The 17284-nt window shown below is 40.3% G+C and overlaps 1 protein-coding gene across 10 annotated transcripts in view; it reads left to right on the forward strand.

Annotated features, from left to right (window-relative positions):
- The window catches only part of ppip5k1b (diphosphoinositol pentakisphosphate kinase 1b), a 212640-nt gene extending 198174 nt beyond the window's left edge, over positions 1–14466 (forward strand). For 4 of the 10 annotated variants that reach the window (XM_034175924.1, XM_034175925.1, XM_034175928.1 and 1 more), the window contains 3 exons: positions 3646–3783; positions 5427–5540; positions 9999–14466. In XM_034175924.1, the coding sequence (XP_034031815.1) occupies positions 3646–3783; positions 5427–5540; positions 9999–10090 (344 nt within the window). In that variant the 3' untranslated portion in view covers positions 10091–14466. Of the gene's footprint in view, positions 1–3645; positions 3784–5426; positions 5541–9998 lie in introns of those variants that run through there. The other 6 variants (XR_004562139.1, XM_034175927.1, XM_034175926.1 and 3 more) reach the window with 5 other exon arrangements.
- Positions 14467–17284: the final 2818 nt, after the last annotated feature.

Genomic DNA, 17284 nt, shown 5'->3' on the forward strand with positions numbered 1-17284 from the left:
TGACCAAATTTTGGATGGTGGCTGTTGGACTGACTGTGGTGGTTTGGGCACTTGGGTAAAGCGCAGATTGATTGCTGATGTTAAAGAATTTTAATTTGTAAACAATCCTATAGCTGTCTGGTACATAGGCCTCTTATGTCTATGATGTCCAGACCTAGACTTGTTATGTGTTTCATTATTGGTCGATGAGCTGGTGTTTCTACATTATGCACAAGGGTGCCAATTTCTGCAGTTTCTCGCATTTTTTGTCTCGCCAGAAAATGTTTTTGAGAGGGGGGGGGGGGTGTAACTCCAGCTCCACTTCCTATGACATTTGTTTTGGTAAAGAGTCCCTTGTATGTCATAAGAGACAAGAATCCTGATTGGCGTGTGTCCTTCTCACAATGAATCAAAGCGCCTTGGTCGAGCAATCAAGCAATGCATGCACATTTGCTGAAACCCCTGAGAAGGTGAACTGTAATTAAATAAAAATCTGCCTAAATCAATGTGTTTATTAGCACATTTGCACTTAAATGATAGCAAATTTGTAACAGAACACTGATTTGCCGGCGTTTTGTCAGTATCTGCCTTTTGTTGTTGTTGTTTTTGTTGCAATTCATGCCATTGGATTCATATGTGTTTACAATGGTGAATCTCTTTGATTAATCTACTTAGTGTAATGTTTGTTAATTTCATATTGTATTATCTGAAACCTGCCGGGTTACTCAACTAGTCAGAGCTGTAGAATTCTCACATATTAAATGTTTGTTGTGTACAACCACATTGTCATTGTAGATTTAGTTAATAGATTTAGTTTATACGGGCATCTACAACCCCTGGCAAAAATTATGGAATCACCGGCCTCGGAGGATGTTCATTCATTTGTTTAATTTTGTAGAAAAAAAGCAGATCACAGACATGACACAAAAATAAAGTCATTTCAAATGGCAGCTTTCTGGCTTTAAGAAACACTATAAGAAATCAGGAAAAAAAAAATTGTGGCAGTCAGTAACGGTTACTTTTTTAGACCAAGCAGAGGGAAAAAAAATATGGAATCACTCAATTCTGAGGAAAAAATTATGGAATCATGAAAAACAAAAGAACGCTCCAACACATCACTAGTATTTTGTTGCACCACCTCTGGCTTTTATAACAGCTTGCAGTCTCTGAGGCATGGACTTAATGAGTGACAAACAGTACTCTTCATCAATCTGGCTCCAACTTTCTCTGATTGCTGTTGCCAGATCAGCTTTGCAGGTTGGAGCCTTGTCATGGACCATTTTCTTCAACTTCCACCAAAGATTTTCAATTGGATTAAGATCCGGACTATTTGCAGGCCATGACATTGAGCCTATGTGTCTTTTTGCAAGGAATGTTTTCACAGTTTTTGCTCTATGGCAAGATGCATTATCATCTTGAAAAATGATTTCATCATCCCCCAAACATCCTTTCAATTGATGGGAAGTGTCCAAAATATCAACGTAAACTTGTGCATTTATTGATGATTCTGTGTAGGCTCATTTATTGATGATGTAATGACAGCCATCTCCCCAGTGCTTTTACCTGACATGCAGCCCCATATCATCAATGACTGTGGAAATTTACATGTTCTCTTCAGGCAGTCATCTTTATAAATCTCATTGGAACGGCACCAAACAAAAATTCCAGCATCATCACCTTGCCCAATTCAGATTCAAGATTCATCACTGAATATGACTTTCATCCAGTCATCCACAGTCCACGATTGCTTTTCCTTAGCCCATTGTAATCTTGTTTTTTTCTGTTTAGATGTTAATGATGGCTTTCGTTTAGCTTTTCTGTATGTAAATCCCATTTCCTTTAGGCGGTTTCTTACCGTTCGGTCACAGATGTTAAATCCAGTTTCCTCCCATTCGTTCCTCATTTGTTTTGTTGTGCATTTTCGATTTTTGAGACATATTGCTTTAAGTTTTCTGTCTTGACGCTTTGATGTCTTCCTTGGTCTACCAGTATGTTTGCCTTTAACAACCTTCCCATGTTGTTTGTATTTGGTCCAGAGTTTAGACACAGCTGACTGTGAACAACCAACATCTTTTGCAACATTGCATGATGATTTACCCTCTTTTAAGAGTTTGATAATCCTCTCCTTTGTTTCAATTGACATCTCTCGTGTTGGAGCCATGATTCATGTCAGTCCACTTGGTGCAACAGCTGTCCAAGGTGTGATCACTCCTTTTTAGATGCAGACTAACGAGCAGATCTGATTTGATGCAGGTGTTAGTTTTGGGGATGAAAATTTACAGGGTGATTCCATAATTTATTCCTCAGAATTGAGTGAGTCCATATTTGTTTCCCTCTGCTTGACTGCCACAATTTTTTTCCTGATTTCTTATAGTGTTTCTTAAAGCTAGAAAGTTGCCATTTGAAATGACTTTAGTTTTGTGTCATGTCTGTGATCTGCTTTTTTTTATAAAAATTAAACAACTGAATGAACATACTCCGAGGCCAGTGATTCCATAATTATTGCCAGGGGTTGTAGTAAGGATGCCCCTGGGCACCTCCCTAAGGAGGTGTTCCAGTCACGTCCATCTGGGAGGAGGCCCCGAGGAAGACCCATGACTAGATGAGATGAGATATACTTTATTGAACTCACAGTGGAGAAATTATGTTTACACTCCAGTTACCTCAGACAGCAATTAGTCCACAATTATTACTTGTTTACTTGGCACACGTCAGAATTAAAGACAGCACATACACACTTGACATTGTTTATGTGCACTAAATTTGAAGAAGTCCATTATCCGAATTGAGGCAAGTGGGTGAAGGTCACGCAGCAACCCTGAGATGCACCACCGTCAACTTGGGGGGAAGAACGGGGACTAGCAGCAACTAAAACTGCACTGCCCCCACAGAACAGGGAAGGAGTGACGTGAGCAGAAGCCGGAGTGGGGGGTGTTTGATGGGGAGTAGGAGGGGGGTGGGGGGAGGGAGTGGAGCATGCTTCAGTCCTATGAAGTCCTATGAGTTTATTGTCTTTGTGAGTTGAGATAAGAAAGAGCCAAATGATCACCAAGGCCAGAAGACATTCCTCTGGAGGAAAACAGTGGGGCAATTTGTCCTTCAGGTTTGATAAGCCTGCCGTGTTGTGGTTTGAGCAGTGAAAAACACTTTTTACAGTTCCACTTGAACAACCAAATCCCAATTATGAATTAAGAATATTCCCAATTATGAATTAAGAATATTCACCGGCCTCCAAAATCTGCATCTGCTCCAAGATGACATCCAATTTGCATCTGAGTTCAAGAGTCATCGCAGTCTGAGAATGCACTGCCTTGCCAACCTTGTAAATCATGACGGACAAGCAAGGGGCCATGGTTCTTGATGCCACCGTCTTGCCAATTTTCCGGTAGATCAGGGCAAGCTGAAGAGGTGGAGAGATTATATCTCCACACTGAACGCCTCTGGATCCACCAGTCAGAGGTGGTCAGTGTGGCCCGGGAAAGGGAAGTCTGGGGTTCCCTGCTGTAAATTTGTGAAGCCCAAAACACAAAACCGTTCCACTGTCGTTAACAGCACAGTCGTATTTTGGGTGAGACAATATGGCTGATCAGTGGCTGCCACCCAACACTAAAACATCACCCAGTCCAGGACATGGAAATCAGTGTTTGTATTTTCTGTGGTTTCCAGGCTTTGAAGGCTGCTCTATGGTGCCCTCTGTCTACCCACTGGAGACACTCCACAACTTGCTTTCACTGAAACAGGTGGATGAGTTCCTCAACAGGGTTTGTGAGAGCAGCAGCGAAGCCCACGCCAAGACCATGAAAGGTACATTTAGGGTTTGTTACTGCTTTTTTTTTTTGAACAATGAATAATGGTTGTATAGTTCTCCAATAATTACAGAACGAGAAGAGAAAAATCATTTCCGGGGGGTAAAACTGTAAATATGTAATATTTACAGTAAAAAATAGGGATAAGACATTTGTGTGACCATTTTTTAACTTAATACGCCATTGCATTAAAAAATTAAGATGATAATAAATCTATAACTTTTAGGTGGTTTCCTACAATATCTAAGAAAACACAGTTGTGCTATATGGAAAAAACTTTCAGAAGACTAAATGTTTTTTTGTTTTGTTTTTTTGCCCGGGGGGGGGGGGGGGTTAAGAAAATGCTTTAATTTGAAAATAATGCCAATAAAGGAAAAAGGAAATTGCTCATCTCTACAGTCACACTCGTGCCTTTTTGCCCTCAACCTTTGATATGTAGGCATTCTTGAGAAGAACTTACGGGGTCAGGAGGTCACCAGATGGAGGTGTTCACAATGCTGGTACTTTCTGTAGAAGAATGATTGTTTTTGGGTCCTGGTGCTTCTTGTATTGCTGTATGGTTGTGAGACTTGGATGCTAACCAGTGATCAAAAGTCAGTACAAGATGTCTTTAGTAGTCTGGCTCTTTGGAGACTCAGATGTGGAGTATCTCTTGCATTGTGAAAGAATGTCAGATATGGCATTTTGGCCATGTGTCAGGTTTCTCTGAGCATGATCCACCAGCACACACTGTGCCTCAGTGTTGATTACCTCGGTGGCTGGAGAAGGCCAAAGGGACACACCTGTTTCACCAGGGGTGGTATGCATGGCTGAAAAGAACACTGCATGCCAAGAAAATCACTTGCTACCTACAGTAAAATTTGGAAGTGGTTCCATCACACTGTGTGGCTGTGTGGCCAGTGCACGTACTGGGAATCTTGTTAAAGTTGAGGGTCACATGGATTCCAGTCAATATCAGCAGATTCTTGAGAACAGTGTTCAAGAATCAGTGACAAAGTTGAAGTTGCACCGGGGCTGGATCTTTCAACAAGACGACACTAAACACTGCTCAGAATCTACTAAGGCATTCATGCAGAGGAACAAGTACAATATTCTGGAATGGCCATCTCAGTCCCCAGACCTGAATATTATTGAACATCTATGGTGTGAGTTTACGCGGGTTGTCCATGCTCGGAAACCAACAAACCTGAGATGTTTTGTAAAGAAGAATGGTCCAAAATACCTTCAACCAGAATCCAGACTCTCATTGAAAGCTATAGGAAGCATTTTATAGGCTGTTATTTCTGCAAAAGGAGGATCTACTAAATATTGATGTATTTTTTTCTGTTGGGGTGCCCAAATTTATGCACCTGCCTAATTTTGTTTAAAGAATTATTGCACACTTTCTGTTAATACTATCAACTTCATTTCACTTCTGAAACATCAGTGTGTTCGTCTGCTATATGATATAATTAACTGAAATTTCTGATCCAGACAACCAATGATTTATAAAGGAAAATCATGAAAAATATCAGGGGTGCCCAAACTTTTGCGTACAACTATATATATATATATATATATATATATATATATATATATATATATACACACACACACACACACACACACACACTGATGTGGAAATATATTTGTTTGTTCCAGCTCTCTCTGGCTTGTTTGACTCCCAGAGTCAGTTGTCTCTTTACAGCCCCCAGCAGCCTCTGTCCTCCTCCGGATCAGAAGCGTCTCTTCAGCCATCAAACCAGCCTCTGTGGTGTAAGTTATTTGTAAGTTTTATGGATTTACAGGTTGCACCATAAAGATTACAGGTAACTGTATTTCCCTGTTGACTCAAACTACTGCATTCAATTTCAATTTTGTGTTCCATTTTTGTTAGCATTTGTTCACTTTACCAGCTGAAGAGACCTGAATTTAACATGTTTACATGCATTTAAAGAAACTGACCAATCTGACCTTTATTATCATCTCAATATTCCTGTTCAGATCTTTTATCTTTAAGTTTTTTGATTGAAAGAACACTTATGTCCCAAATATGGCCAAGACAAAACAAAACACTTTTGTATTCAGTTTCACAAGACAAAGTGAGACAAGTGTGCTTTTGTGTCATTTCCCAAAGAAGATGAAACCACACAGCTTCCCCCCAATTTCAGCCCCACGTGAGTAAGAAGAGTGTGCCTGCCACCACCCCTGTCATGGGTTTCACCCCATGTTACACGCTTTTACATTTCTTTCTTATAGTTAACATGGGCTGACAAACAAGAAAGAAATGGATATTAACCTGCCACAGTGTAAATTACAGCTAAAATGTTGAGAGCTGTCATAATTACCTTTCAATACCATGATTGTAATTTTATCAAAGTATTTCCCTATTGAAGTATGAACTGTTTGAGAAATGATGTAGCTTACAATCTGTAATAAGATAGTACTAGATAATGTAAATACATTTGCTTTACATTATTAACTCTCTTAAGTCTGGAGGTATTTTCTTGATTTTTCCATACTTTTAGTAATTCCTGTTTCAAGGTACTTTTTTGGTATCATGCCCATGTGTTGGGTATCAAAATGTTCAGAACAATCTCAGCTTTCAGAATACACGTCACATATTTGCCTCGACCACTGTATGGAGAAATAATAATTTTCAATCTGTATATGGCAAAATTAAATGCGTTTTTCAAAAATTCTTCAAACCTTTATTGAAAGCACACGTTGTTCATGTGGACAAACTGTTGTGGTTGTAGACATGGGTTCACCAATGTGTTTGGCTCACAAAAGTAGTGTAATATATAAAAAAAAGTTGTAAGATCATTAAAAGTGTCCAATATGAAAAATGTATATATATATATATATATATATATATATATACACACACACACACACACACACACACACACACACACACACACACACACACACACACACACACACACACACACACACATTTTATGTAAGGTGCCTTGAGACAGCTTTTGCTGTGATTTGAAATAAAAAAAAAAATATATATATATATATATGTATGTAGTTGTTTATCACTCTGCATTTACCAATTGGAGGTATAACACCCATGTTTTGAATATCAAAATATGTCTAGACCACTGTATTAAAAGGATAAATTTGGTTCTAAAACTGAACAAATGAAAAGCGTTTTCATAAAATTCTCATTTATTCATATGGATGAACTGTTTTAGTGCAAGAAAGGTTTACAAACTCTTTGGGTCACAAAAGTAATGTAATATATGAAGTCAGTTGTAGAACAGTGTATGAAAAAATGTCCATAATAAAATATGGAATGCTGTCAGTGATTATATAGTACTAAATTTGAGTGAGTTAGAGAAAATGACACTAAATAAACTACATATCAAGTTTCATTCATTTTTGCATTAATTTTTCACTAATATGAATTTTTTAGAGCACCCATGTTCACTATTCATATCCATCACTGACACAGTGGGATTTATGAACGATTTGAAATAGTCGGACTCATGTACAGTTACTCCATGCTGCAGAACAGCTGACCGTGATGTCTGCACCACACATTCACAGAACACTTATTTGAAACCCCCCCCCCCCCCCCCCCAGAATAATTAATAAATAAATAAAAATGCAATTTTAAGATGATTTCACTCGCCAACACAGCTACATGGTGTCCTTCTTGCAAATTAGTTGATATCTGTGGTGAAATATGAAGTTTCATGGTGATTCCACAGTTGCACTGTAAAACCATTTGGGAGAGGAGGAAATATTCCACTGTGCGTTTTTCCTTTTGTAAAAAGCAGATGTATTTCTTAATTTATTTCATAAGGTGGCCATATATATTCATTCATTTTATACCATAACTTCCAGTTAAGGATCACGGGGGATCCAGAGCCTATCCACTGGGTGAAGCCCAGGTGCACCCTGGAGAGGCCGTCTATCACAGGGACAGTGGCCATATTTTGTATTCAGATTATTAATATTCGATAATGTGCAGGCAGAGTGTACGTACATCCATTGTGAAGTGGGTTATATAGTACAACCCCAATTCCAATGAAGTTGGGACGTTGCGTAAAATGTAAATAAAAACAGAATACAGTGGTCCCTCGCTATAACGCGGTTCACCTTTCGCGGCCTCGCAGTTTTGCGGATTTTTTTTAGTCCAATTTTGCATGCTTTTTTTTTTTATTTTTTTTTTTTTAACAGCGCATTGTGTTCTGCGTCCTCATCAAGCAGGCCGGTCGCGGCACCGCAAATGGAGAGCACGTGCATTGTGTTCTGCGTGTCTGTTTATAAGCATCTTCTCGCCCCGAAGAAAAAAAGAGCGCCAACAACTACCCATAACTGTTCTTCACTTGGAAAAAGACAACTGCACCGAGGTGTGACTCAGTGGAAAAAGAGCAGCGGCAGGACGATGAGGCGCAATCAGAGGAACTGTGAAATACTGGTCAGTCACTATTAATAATTTCTTATGTGTCCAACCTCGTAGGTTGATCGTTAAAAATAAATTTGTTAGTTCTAAAAGCCATCATAATTATTTGTAGGAAAACGTTCTATTTTTATTTCTCAAAAAAATGTTTGGGCCTGAAAACAGGTTGGTCTTATTTTTCTACTAAGGTTTGAACTTTGAGAGTGTTTACACACGAGAGAAAAGTGAGAAAATGTTAATGCCTGTTTGAGAAAAGTGTATAAAGTGTGTAGTGAGGGGTTTCACAGCCTTAAAACGTCTATAATAATTGTAAAAAATAACGCTGACTACTTTGCGGATTTCGATTATTGTGGGCTATTTTTACAACGTAACTCCCGCAATAAACGAGGGACCACTGTACACTGATTTGCAAATCCTCTTCAACCTATATTCAATTGAATACACCACAAAGACAAGATATTTAATGTTTAAACTGATAGACTTTTTTGTTTTTGTGCAAATATTTGCTCATTTTGAAATGGATGCATGCAACACATTTCAAAAATGTTGGGACAGGGCAACAAAAGACTTGGAAAGTTGATGTATGCTCAAAGAAGAGACCCTCCCATTTCACTTTGTCATCTTTCCTCACTTTACTGCGTTTACTGTTTTGTTGATGAATAGTAATGTTGTTGATGAATAGTTCCTCTTGTCTGTGATGTTGATCGATGATGTGTGAATTCTTGATCTTGTGTTTCCTTGTTCACGCGCCACTTTGTTTTGGTGGGGGGGTTTCATTGCTGTGTTGGTCTCTGTCGATCTTTCGGTCTGGCTCAGTGATGCCTGCTCCAGATCTGAATTGCTGGAACTGCTGATTTGCCGCACACTGTGCATGAAGGCATGCTGGAGGCTAAAGCTTGACAGACATGACGTTTGACACCTCGTGTATAAACAGTGTGCATGCACAACAAACATGCATGCATATTTTCCAGCACAATAACATTTGGTAGGATCTGTGCACTTGTGATATGCTGTACATAGATTTACTGACCGAATTCCAATTCACTCTAAGGCTAGGATGCATAGCACGATTGCACTTAAGGACGTGCTCAACCTCATTTTGCTGTGAGCTCTGCATGTAATATGAGCACAAAGTAAGGTGCAGTTCATAAAGGGGTTGTATTTAGTCATTTAATGAAACAGAGTGTTTTGGTAACACTATGAAACACACCGGTCATTGTCATCTGTCGTTCCTTTTAAGACATCAGTGTGCCAGGTGCTAGTGTGTTACTATTTAGAGGCTAAACATAGAACTGAGAGGTTTTTGAAAAAGGGTCACTCATGCACACAAAGTGTCAGCTTGGAAGCAGCACTCGTCCACCACAGCTTCCTGAGGTGAAGCATGTGTGGGGCTTGTTCCTGCTTAGAGCCGCCCTGTCTTAATGTTCCTGCCTCCCAAAACCAGAGAGAATGAAAAATGTGGTAAAAACAAATTATTAAAATTTTGTATTGTTCCCTTAATGTTTACTTTTATTTTATTGTTAATTTTTCTTGTCAATTCAATTTCGTTGTAGTATGTTTGTACAGAGTGTACGCATGCCCTGGACACATACTGTAAATGTCGGAAAAATGCTGCAGTCGGCATTGGACCAGGTTTTTACTGGTCCTTTCTACTGCCGTATGATACAATGCCTGGGCACTGCACCTGACTACACCTCATTTTAAAACCAAGACACCATGGGTGGCCCTACATCTAAAATCCAGGTTACTTTATAAAAGTCTTTGTTTTCCTGATGTGACTGACAATGAATGAACTCTCTTGTGTTTGTGTGAAGATGGCAGCATCCCCTCCAGTGAGGTATCCAGTCCGGGCCCCTCTTCCCCCATCACAGAGATCCCCAGTTTGACATTCAGTTGTCCTGAATAGACTGTCGGGACTTTTGAGAATCCAAGGAGAAGTTCTCTGCACCATCACACGCTGAGATTTTGGTTTGTTGGGTTATTTCTGTCTTTCATTCATTTTGCACTCCATCCATCACCCCACAATCACTAAAATCTGGTTCCACTGGCTGATTCCATGGAAAAGCCACACTGTATTGGGTTTTTCAAACATTTAGACTCTACATTTCACTGCTCAGAGTGCAGCAGCTCCTCTGAGGTGTACATACAGCATCAACACACTCTTCTGCAGCATCACAGGACAGTGTCAGGCCTTGAATGTTGAGCCACGAAGGCACCAGCTTAGTTTTAGTAAAGGTGTTCACTCCATCAACCACAGGGGAAGTACATCTAGAACCAGCACAAGACTACAAACGGGAAGAAAATACTTTGCGGCAACAACATCAAAATGAAAATGGTGGTATGCTTTGACATAAAAACTAAATTTGTTCACCCTAACGTTCTGCTTTAATGAAATGATGTGGGATTATTCTTCCTGCTGGTGAATAAAGTTTTTAAATCTTCAGTTCCGTGCAAAGTATGCAGGCAAACATGAACAGTGACACTTGTTCTGTGTATTTTTTGTTATTTTGCATGGTGAAATTGTGCATACATCAAACCACTGTTGATACCAGCAGTCTTCAGTTTAATGTGGACAAAGACGGTGCCTGTTTGTTCAATCCCAAATGCTGCTTTAAAGAAACATGAGCTGCCTCATTAGAAAAGTTTTCACTCCAGTTGTTTGAAATGTTTTCACTGTTTTGTTTTTTTAATAAGGCTCAAATTGAAAACAAAACAAAAAAATCATCCATTTTCTTATTAAAGCCATTTATATCTTAAATAAAGGTACAGCCCCAATATCTTGTACTATAACACAAAAGGAAATATCCAGCTTCATATTTATGACTGTTCAGTTAAATTCACTGTATCACAAACTATGAAAGTACCTATTAAAATACATATAATATGTTTTTTTTTCTTTGGTTTTTTTTTTCTTTGTTTTTTTTTTTGTGGATTTGCCCCGTTACAGAGATCTAATCTTGCCAAAGGATTTTGTATAAGCCTTCTAAGAGCGTAAAACTGTTTATTTCTTATGTTTGTAACACTTTACATTAGCAACACAGCAGTCATGGCAAGATTCTCTGCATAATATGTACCAGTTTGTTTTGGGTTTTATTCTCGTCACCACTCCAAAATCCTGTAGATTATGAAAAATAGTGATGCCCATATTTTATATAATCTTATTAAAAATGAGATACTGCAGCAGCATTGTTCTTCCTTTTAATATATGAGCAGTAGGCTGTCCTTACTAAATCTTTTAGTGTATGTTGTCTGTCACCTGAAGAACACTGGAGACCTAGTTGCCTTATTACTGATGATAGTATTTTGTATTTATTTATTTATTTTACATTGGACCCAAAAATAATTACATAACAGTAATTCAGCAAGTTCGATGTTACCAGCGAAAGTCTGTTTAATTTATTTTATGTCCCGATCACACGGCACACAGCGATAGCTGGACAAAGGATAAAAAGTCAAAAATTGGTGAGGAAACATGGACAAAAGATCCTGCACTCTTCCCATCACTGAAAAGCCTGCAAATCAAGCGTACTCAAACAGAACAAAACTAACAAAAGAACAATGAAGCAAACCTCAACGCTTTAAACAAAATCAAAACAAAACATTCACAATGACATGACCAAAAGCAGGTATAAAACCAAGCGCAGCCAGCCTTGTCGTCATGTCCGTAGTACCTGCATGTGCGAGATTTTGTTTGTCTTCACATTCTGGATTCTTGTGGCATGTCTGTACCTTGTTGTACACTTCATATGTGATAGTACTTGTCCTGACGAGTACCTTTGAGTCCATGGCATCAGCCATGGGGAACTGTCCGTGTCAGACGACGGCTGTCCCGAAGACACGCAGGCCTGCCACAAACGGTTGAAACGTGCGTAAATAAAGTAGTTAATAAAACGCTCTTAACACTGTTGTTTCGGTATGAAAATGTTGTTTTTCGTCCCAAAAATGAACGATTCATTAGCGACATGAACAGTGGGGACACACAACACATTTGGATGCCATGCGTGTTGCACTCAGCCCCCATTTGGGACAGGGACTGGTGTCATGCAGGTGCGATTCACCTCATCTGTTTCCACCCACGCCATTCGGCCGCGGTATGTCGCCCGGCCGAATGCACTTTTGCAAGAGCACTGCAACTGCTGTTGGAGGACTTTGGATTGCATGTGGACTTTAGCCGACTGTGGGTTGGTTGGCCATTTGGGCGCCATTCACCCTGTAGTGTCAAGGCTGGCTCCATCACAACTTTCATCCAGGATTTGACGTGGCCACACATTTCGTTCGGCCCCTCGACCGCAAATGGTCTGACTTGCGTGTGACTTGCCGTACGAATGTTGCAACTGCAGTCAGATGGTATGACCTCATCTTGGCTGCGGCTGGATTGGGTTTTTAATGCGAGTGCACCGTGACTGTGGTGTGCATGTGCTGTGGCCAAACGACTGCCAACTGCTGTGCGAGGTGTTCTAATGTGGCTCGACTTTTCACGAATGTCATTTGAATCCTCCATGTGCCATTCGGCCTCATTTGTGCTATGTGTGAAGACGCCTTAAAAACAAACCTCAATAGTTTTTAATATTCCGTGCTGTTAGTAGAGTAAGCAAAGCATTAATGGAGTCAGTCAGTCAGTGAGTCTGAAAAAAAACTACTGCATTATAGTGGATTATATTATAGTGCATTATACTGGGTTATGATGGATACAGGTGAAGACCAGTGAACATTCTGTTTTGTGTTTAACATCTGTTACATGCGCAGTGACCACAACATAAAGTACAGACAGACAGGTCTACCAGGTTGTTTGTGATGTCTTGTTGCTAATCCCAGGGTCCCGGTGGCCATCAACACCACTACTGTTACTTGTAAAATAAACAGTTTTGTGTATTTTGCTGCATTCGTATCCTTACAAGCAGGGCCTGCAACAAAGAAATTTACCCACAGTGCCGTGCTGCTACCTCCATGCTTCATGGGCAGGATGGTGTATCTAAGACGACGTAAAACGTAGAGGTTAGTCAAGTGTCCAAAACCTTCACACTTTGTATCATCAAATTATAGAATGTTCTGTCTTCCACGTACCTTCTGGCAAACTTGAGCCTGTGTTTCTTGTGTGTTTTGTGTGATAGTCCCTTTCTTTCTCATGGATTAAACTATCCTGTAGTCATGGATATACACTGACTTAGATTTTTTTTTTCTTGGATTCATACCTTAACCTGTGTTTTTTAGCCTGGAGTGTGATTTTCTCTTCATGTTTTTTAATTCTTTCCAATCATGATACAAACAAAACGCCATCATCCATCAAACACCGTAAAAGAATGAAAACACAATATCCAGCTAATATCCAATAAATGATCAAAATTAATAAGCGAATGGACGAAGTCCTAAAAGAAAACTATAAAAACATTTACATTGGCCAAGAGGGTTATTTTCCCCAGTCCTTTCAAATTGATTTAAATTCCCATCGTTGTGATAAACTCTGACAGTTTCAGCTCCTTCTGTGTAACACTGAAGGAGACGGCAGCAGTTTAGTAAAAAGTCACATTCACTTCAAACTCTGGTCTTAACATTTGAGCAGTATTGTGAGAGTGCTGGCTAACTTCTGTAAACCTCAAGTGCCTTAAAAGTGTTGAATGTATTGTTTTTAATGAATATGTGAATATGTGTCCAATTGAAATATTTTATTTTTTTTACTAAATTAGGATCATGTTTTAAAGATTTGGTTTAACTGAAATTAATCACAATAATGCCAGCTCAGTCAAGCTGTATTCAAATGTTTTGGTATTCTGTTGTGGAATGGAAATACAATTTGCCTACAAATGTATCTTTTATTTTTTGACGAGAGACAATCACACATTTGTAGCTACTGTCGGTTTCCTGTTGTATTTTTTTATTTTTGTTGGTTGTAGATGTGAAATAAGAGACAAACCACTTGATAAATGTTTATAAGTGATTTGCAGACAGCTGTTTTGTCACTGTTGGACTCGTATATACTCTGCTGTCACACTATGAACTTTGAATGTGAACTTAATCTCAGTGTGTTAATGGGTATGACTTAATTGAACATATCAATCAATGAAACCTGGATATGTGTCCATATGGCATTGAACTGAGGGTCAGTTTACTTTCTTTGACAGAGATGGAAAGACGACTTGCCAAAGACCTTTTTTTTTCTTCTTCAATATGCCAATCTATCTTGACCAAAAGTGTGGATTTTTAGCTTTTTAACAAAATGCATTTGTCACAGAATGTTCTAAATTATGGGCATTATCTTCCAGCAGTATCATGTTTGTAAAATCTGAGAAAAGGAGATAGAGGAGCAGTTTGTTGAGTCGGTCTGCTGGAGGTTTCATTTCAAACAGCTTCACTTGAAAGACGACTGACCCTCAAACTGCTGTCACACAAATATATATATATATAATATATATTTATATATATATATTATATATATATATATATATATATTGCCATCATAGAAACACTTTTGAGTAAGTCCTCTTTAATATTGAAAGATGGTTTGATGTTGATCATTTTAGTTGTGTATTTATGTTGTTAATTTAAGAGCAGCCAAAGACGTCACGTGACGCTGCTCGACAAAGTTTGTTTTTAATCATCACTTCGTCTCATGAATTGCAGGTTAGACTGTGCTGGTTCAAATAAAAATGACAAAAGGTGAAAATATTGTGTTTTATTAATAACAATATCAGGCCACAGGCCTTTCAAAGTGTGTGTTGTCTTTTTCTTCATGTCTGTAGCGCAGGTGCACCAGCAGGTTATTGCTCTATGAACAAAGTCTGGAGTCTTTGCAGATGCACTTTATCATCTGTTGATTTATCTCCACTTTGTCATTCTATCTTGTTGAATTTCCTCTCTTCTTTCCTTTCCTGTCTTTCCTCTCATTTCCCACAAATCCATATTTCATCATTTTTATTTTTCTCATATCTCCCATTTATATAGTCCAAGCTAATATAAACTTGAATTTTTATTGGATTTAAACATTCTCAGATGATATGCAGTCAATATGAAGGAGGGTGTGGCCTAAAGTCATTAACCCTCGGTAACGAGGTGTACATAATTATTAGGCACACCTAAAAAAGAGATTTAGCAAACACTGAAAAGTCAAAAATTGTAAATTGCCTTTCAGAGAGATGCAAAACTCTTGTAATTGTTGTGTGGCTGGGGGGGCCTGGCTGCCTTTTGTTTCTGTTTTCTGGCCTGTCTTTTGTTTTTCCTGCGTCTGTTGTGTCAGCTCCGGTGTTATTTAGTTGAATCACATTTTTGGTTGTGTGTTGCTCACAGCTGCGCACAGAAAAGCAGCTCGTTTGTTTTCCCTGTCACCAAAGAGGGTTTTTCATTTTTAGCACTCTGGCTCCCTCTGTTGGTGACTGAGTCACATTACCGTCAAGCTCTTAAGTTGGAACAGGTGTGTTCCATTTGTTTGAGCTTGACGGTATAAATCACTTATTTGTTTTGTGTTAGTTCATTTTGTGTGGGTGTTTTTTGAGTTGGTTTTTGTGGGGGATTTTTTTTTTTTTTTTTTTTCTTTCCACTGTTAGTGTCTGGGGTTGTGACCCTCTTTCTTTTTATTTTTTTTTAGTTTCACCTCCCCAGGGTTTGATGGGACGGTCCCCTGGGGGGTGATGGGGTGGTAATTGGGTTGTTTTTTCTTTTTTCGTTTTTTTGTTATGCCCTCTCTTCTCCTCTGACTCCAGCCGGGTGAGCCGTGGAGTCGGCGTTGCTGGAGTGGTGCAGTTTGGTTATGCTGGGCGTTTCCCAGGTAACCTCTGCACCCGGGAGGGGAGGGGGGGGGTTTGGGGTATTTTCTTTTTGTTCCCTCTCTTCTCCTCTGGCTCCAGCCGTGTGAGCCGTAGTGTCGGCGTTGCTGGAGTGGTGCAGTTTGGTTATGCTGGGCATTTCCCAGGTAACCTCTGCACCTGGGGCGGGGGGGGGGGGGGTGTTTGTTGATTCCCTGTTCAACCTCCGGCTTCGGCGCGCCTTTGGGTTGTCTGCCGTCGGCGTGGCTGAGGTTTGGGGCAGTGGGATATACCCGCAGCTGGTGGCTGGTTTGGAAGTCGGAGGAGTGGCGTCGTTTTGTGCCGTCTGCCATAACCGCTGTTCCACTCCTCCCGGTTGGCTTCTGGGGTATAGTCACGGTTGGTGACACTGGACGTGCTTCTAGTTTCCACTGCGCCAAGGGTGTGGGGTTAGGGTTGTTTTGTTTGTATGTTTTTTTTTTTCTCCTTTTTGTTTTTCCCCCCAGTTTCCGCCCTCAGGGTTTGACTGTGGTGTTCTCTGGGGGGGAAAGGGCTGTGGGTCCATCTAGCCATAGACGGCCGGGGCTGGGTCCGTTGGTCATGAGGGGAGGCGTCTCCTGGGGTTGATGGAATGGTCCTCTGGGAGGCGCTGGGAGTCCCCGTGGGTGACATTGGATCCCAGAGGGACCTCGGCTGTGGTTATTACTCCTGGAGCTGGCGGGATGTCCTCTGGGGGGTGTTGGTCCCTACATGTCGTTGGGGGTGGGGGGGGGGGGGTGTGTTAGTGTTTTTATTTGTTAGCTTAAGTTTGGGTTGTTTTTCTTTTCTCCCCTTCCCGGGGTTTGATGGAACAGTCCTCTGGGGAGGGGGGGGGTGTTAGCATTTTTATTTGCAAGCTTAAGTTTGGGTTTTTCTTTTCTCCCCTTCCCGGGGTTTGATGGAACGGTCCCCTGGGGAGGGGGGGGTGGTTTGGTTGTTTATGTTTGTCTTTTTTGTTTTATGACTAATCAGACTGAACATGGTTGGACAAAGGCTGACCGCACAGGTGTAAGAACTCCTGGCCACACCTGTGCTAAGTGACTGACAGAAACAAAGGCAAAGATGCAGCCAGAGGAGAAGACATCAACCATTCTGTTGGAAGACGAATGCAGATACGGTTTCCAGCCATGGCCCCTGGAGGGGGGTGTTTCTCCTGGGCCGGGTTTGTGTGGTCGCCGGGAGGCTTCCCGTGAGGGTGGGGTGCTGTTGTGTGGCTGGGGGGGCCTGGCTGCCTTTTGTTTCTGTTTTCTGTCCTGTCTTTTGTTTTTCCTTCCAGGTGGCTTGCATTTGGGACTGAGTGGCTGTGTAGCTGAGTTTATCAGGAC

The sequence above is a fragment of the Thalassophryne amazonica genome, chromosome 8 (genome assembly GCF_902500255.1).
Source record: "Thalassophryne amazonica chromosome 8, fThaAma1.1, whole genome shotgun sequence".
Lineage (NCBI taxonomy): Eukaryota > Metazoa > Chordata > Actinopteri > Batrachoidiformes > Batrachoididae > Thalassophryne > Thalassophryne amazonica.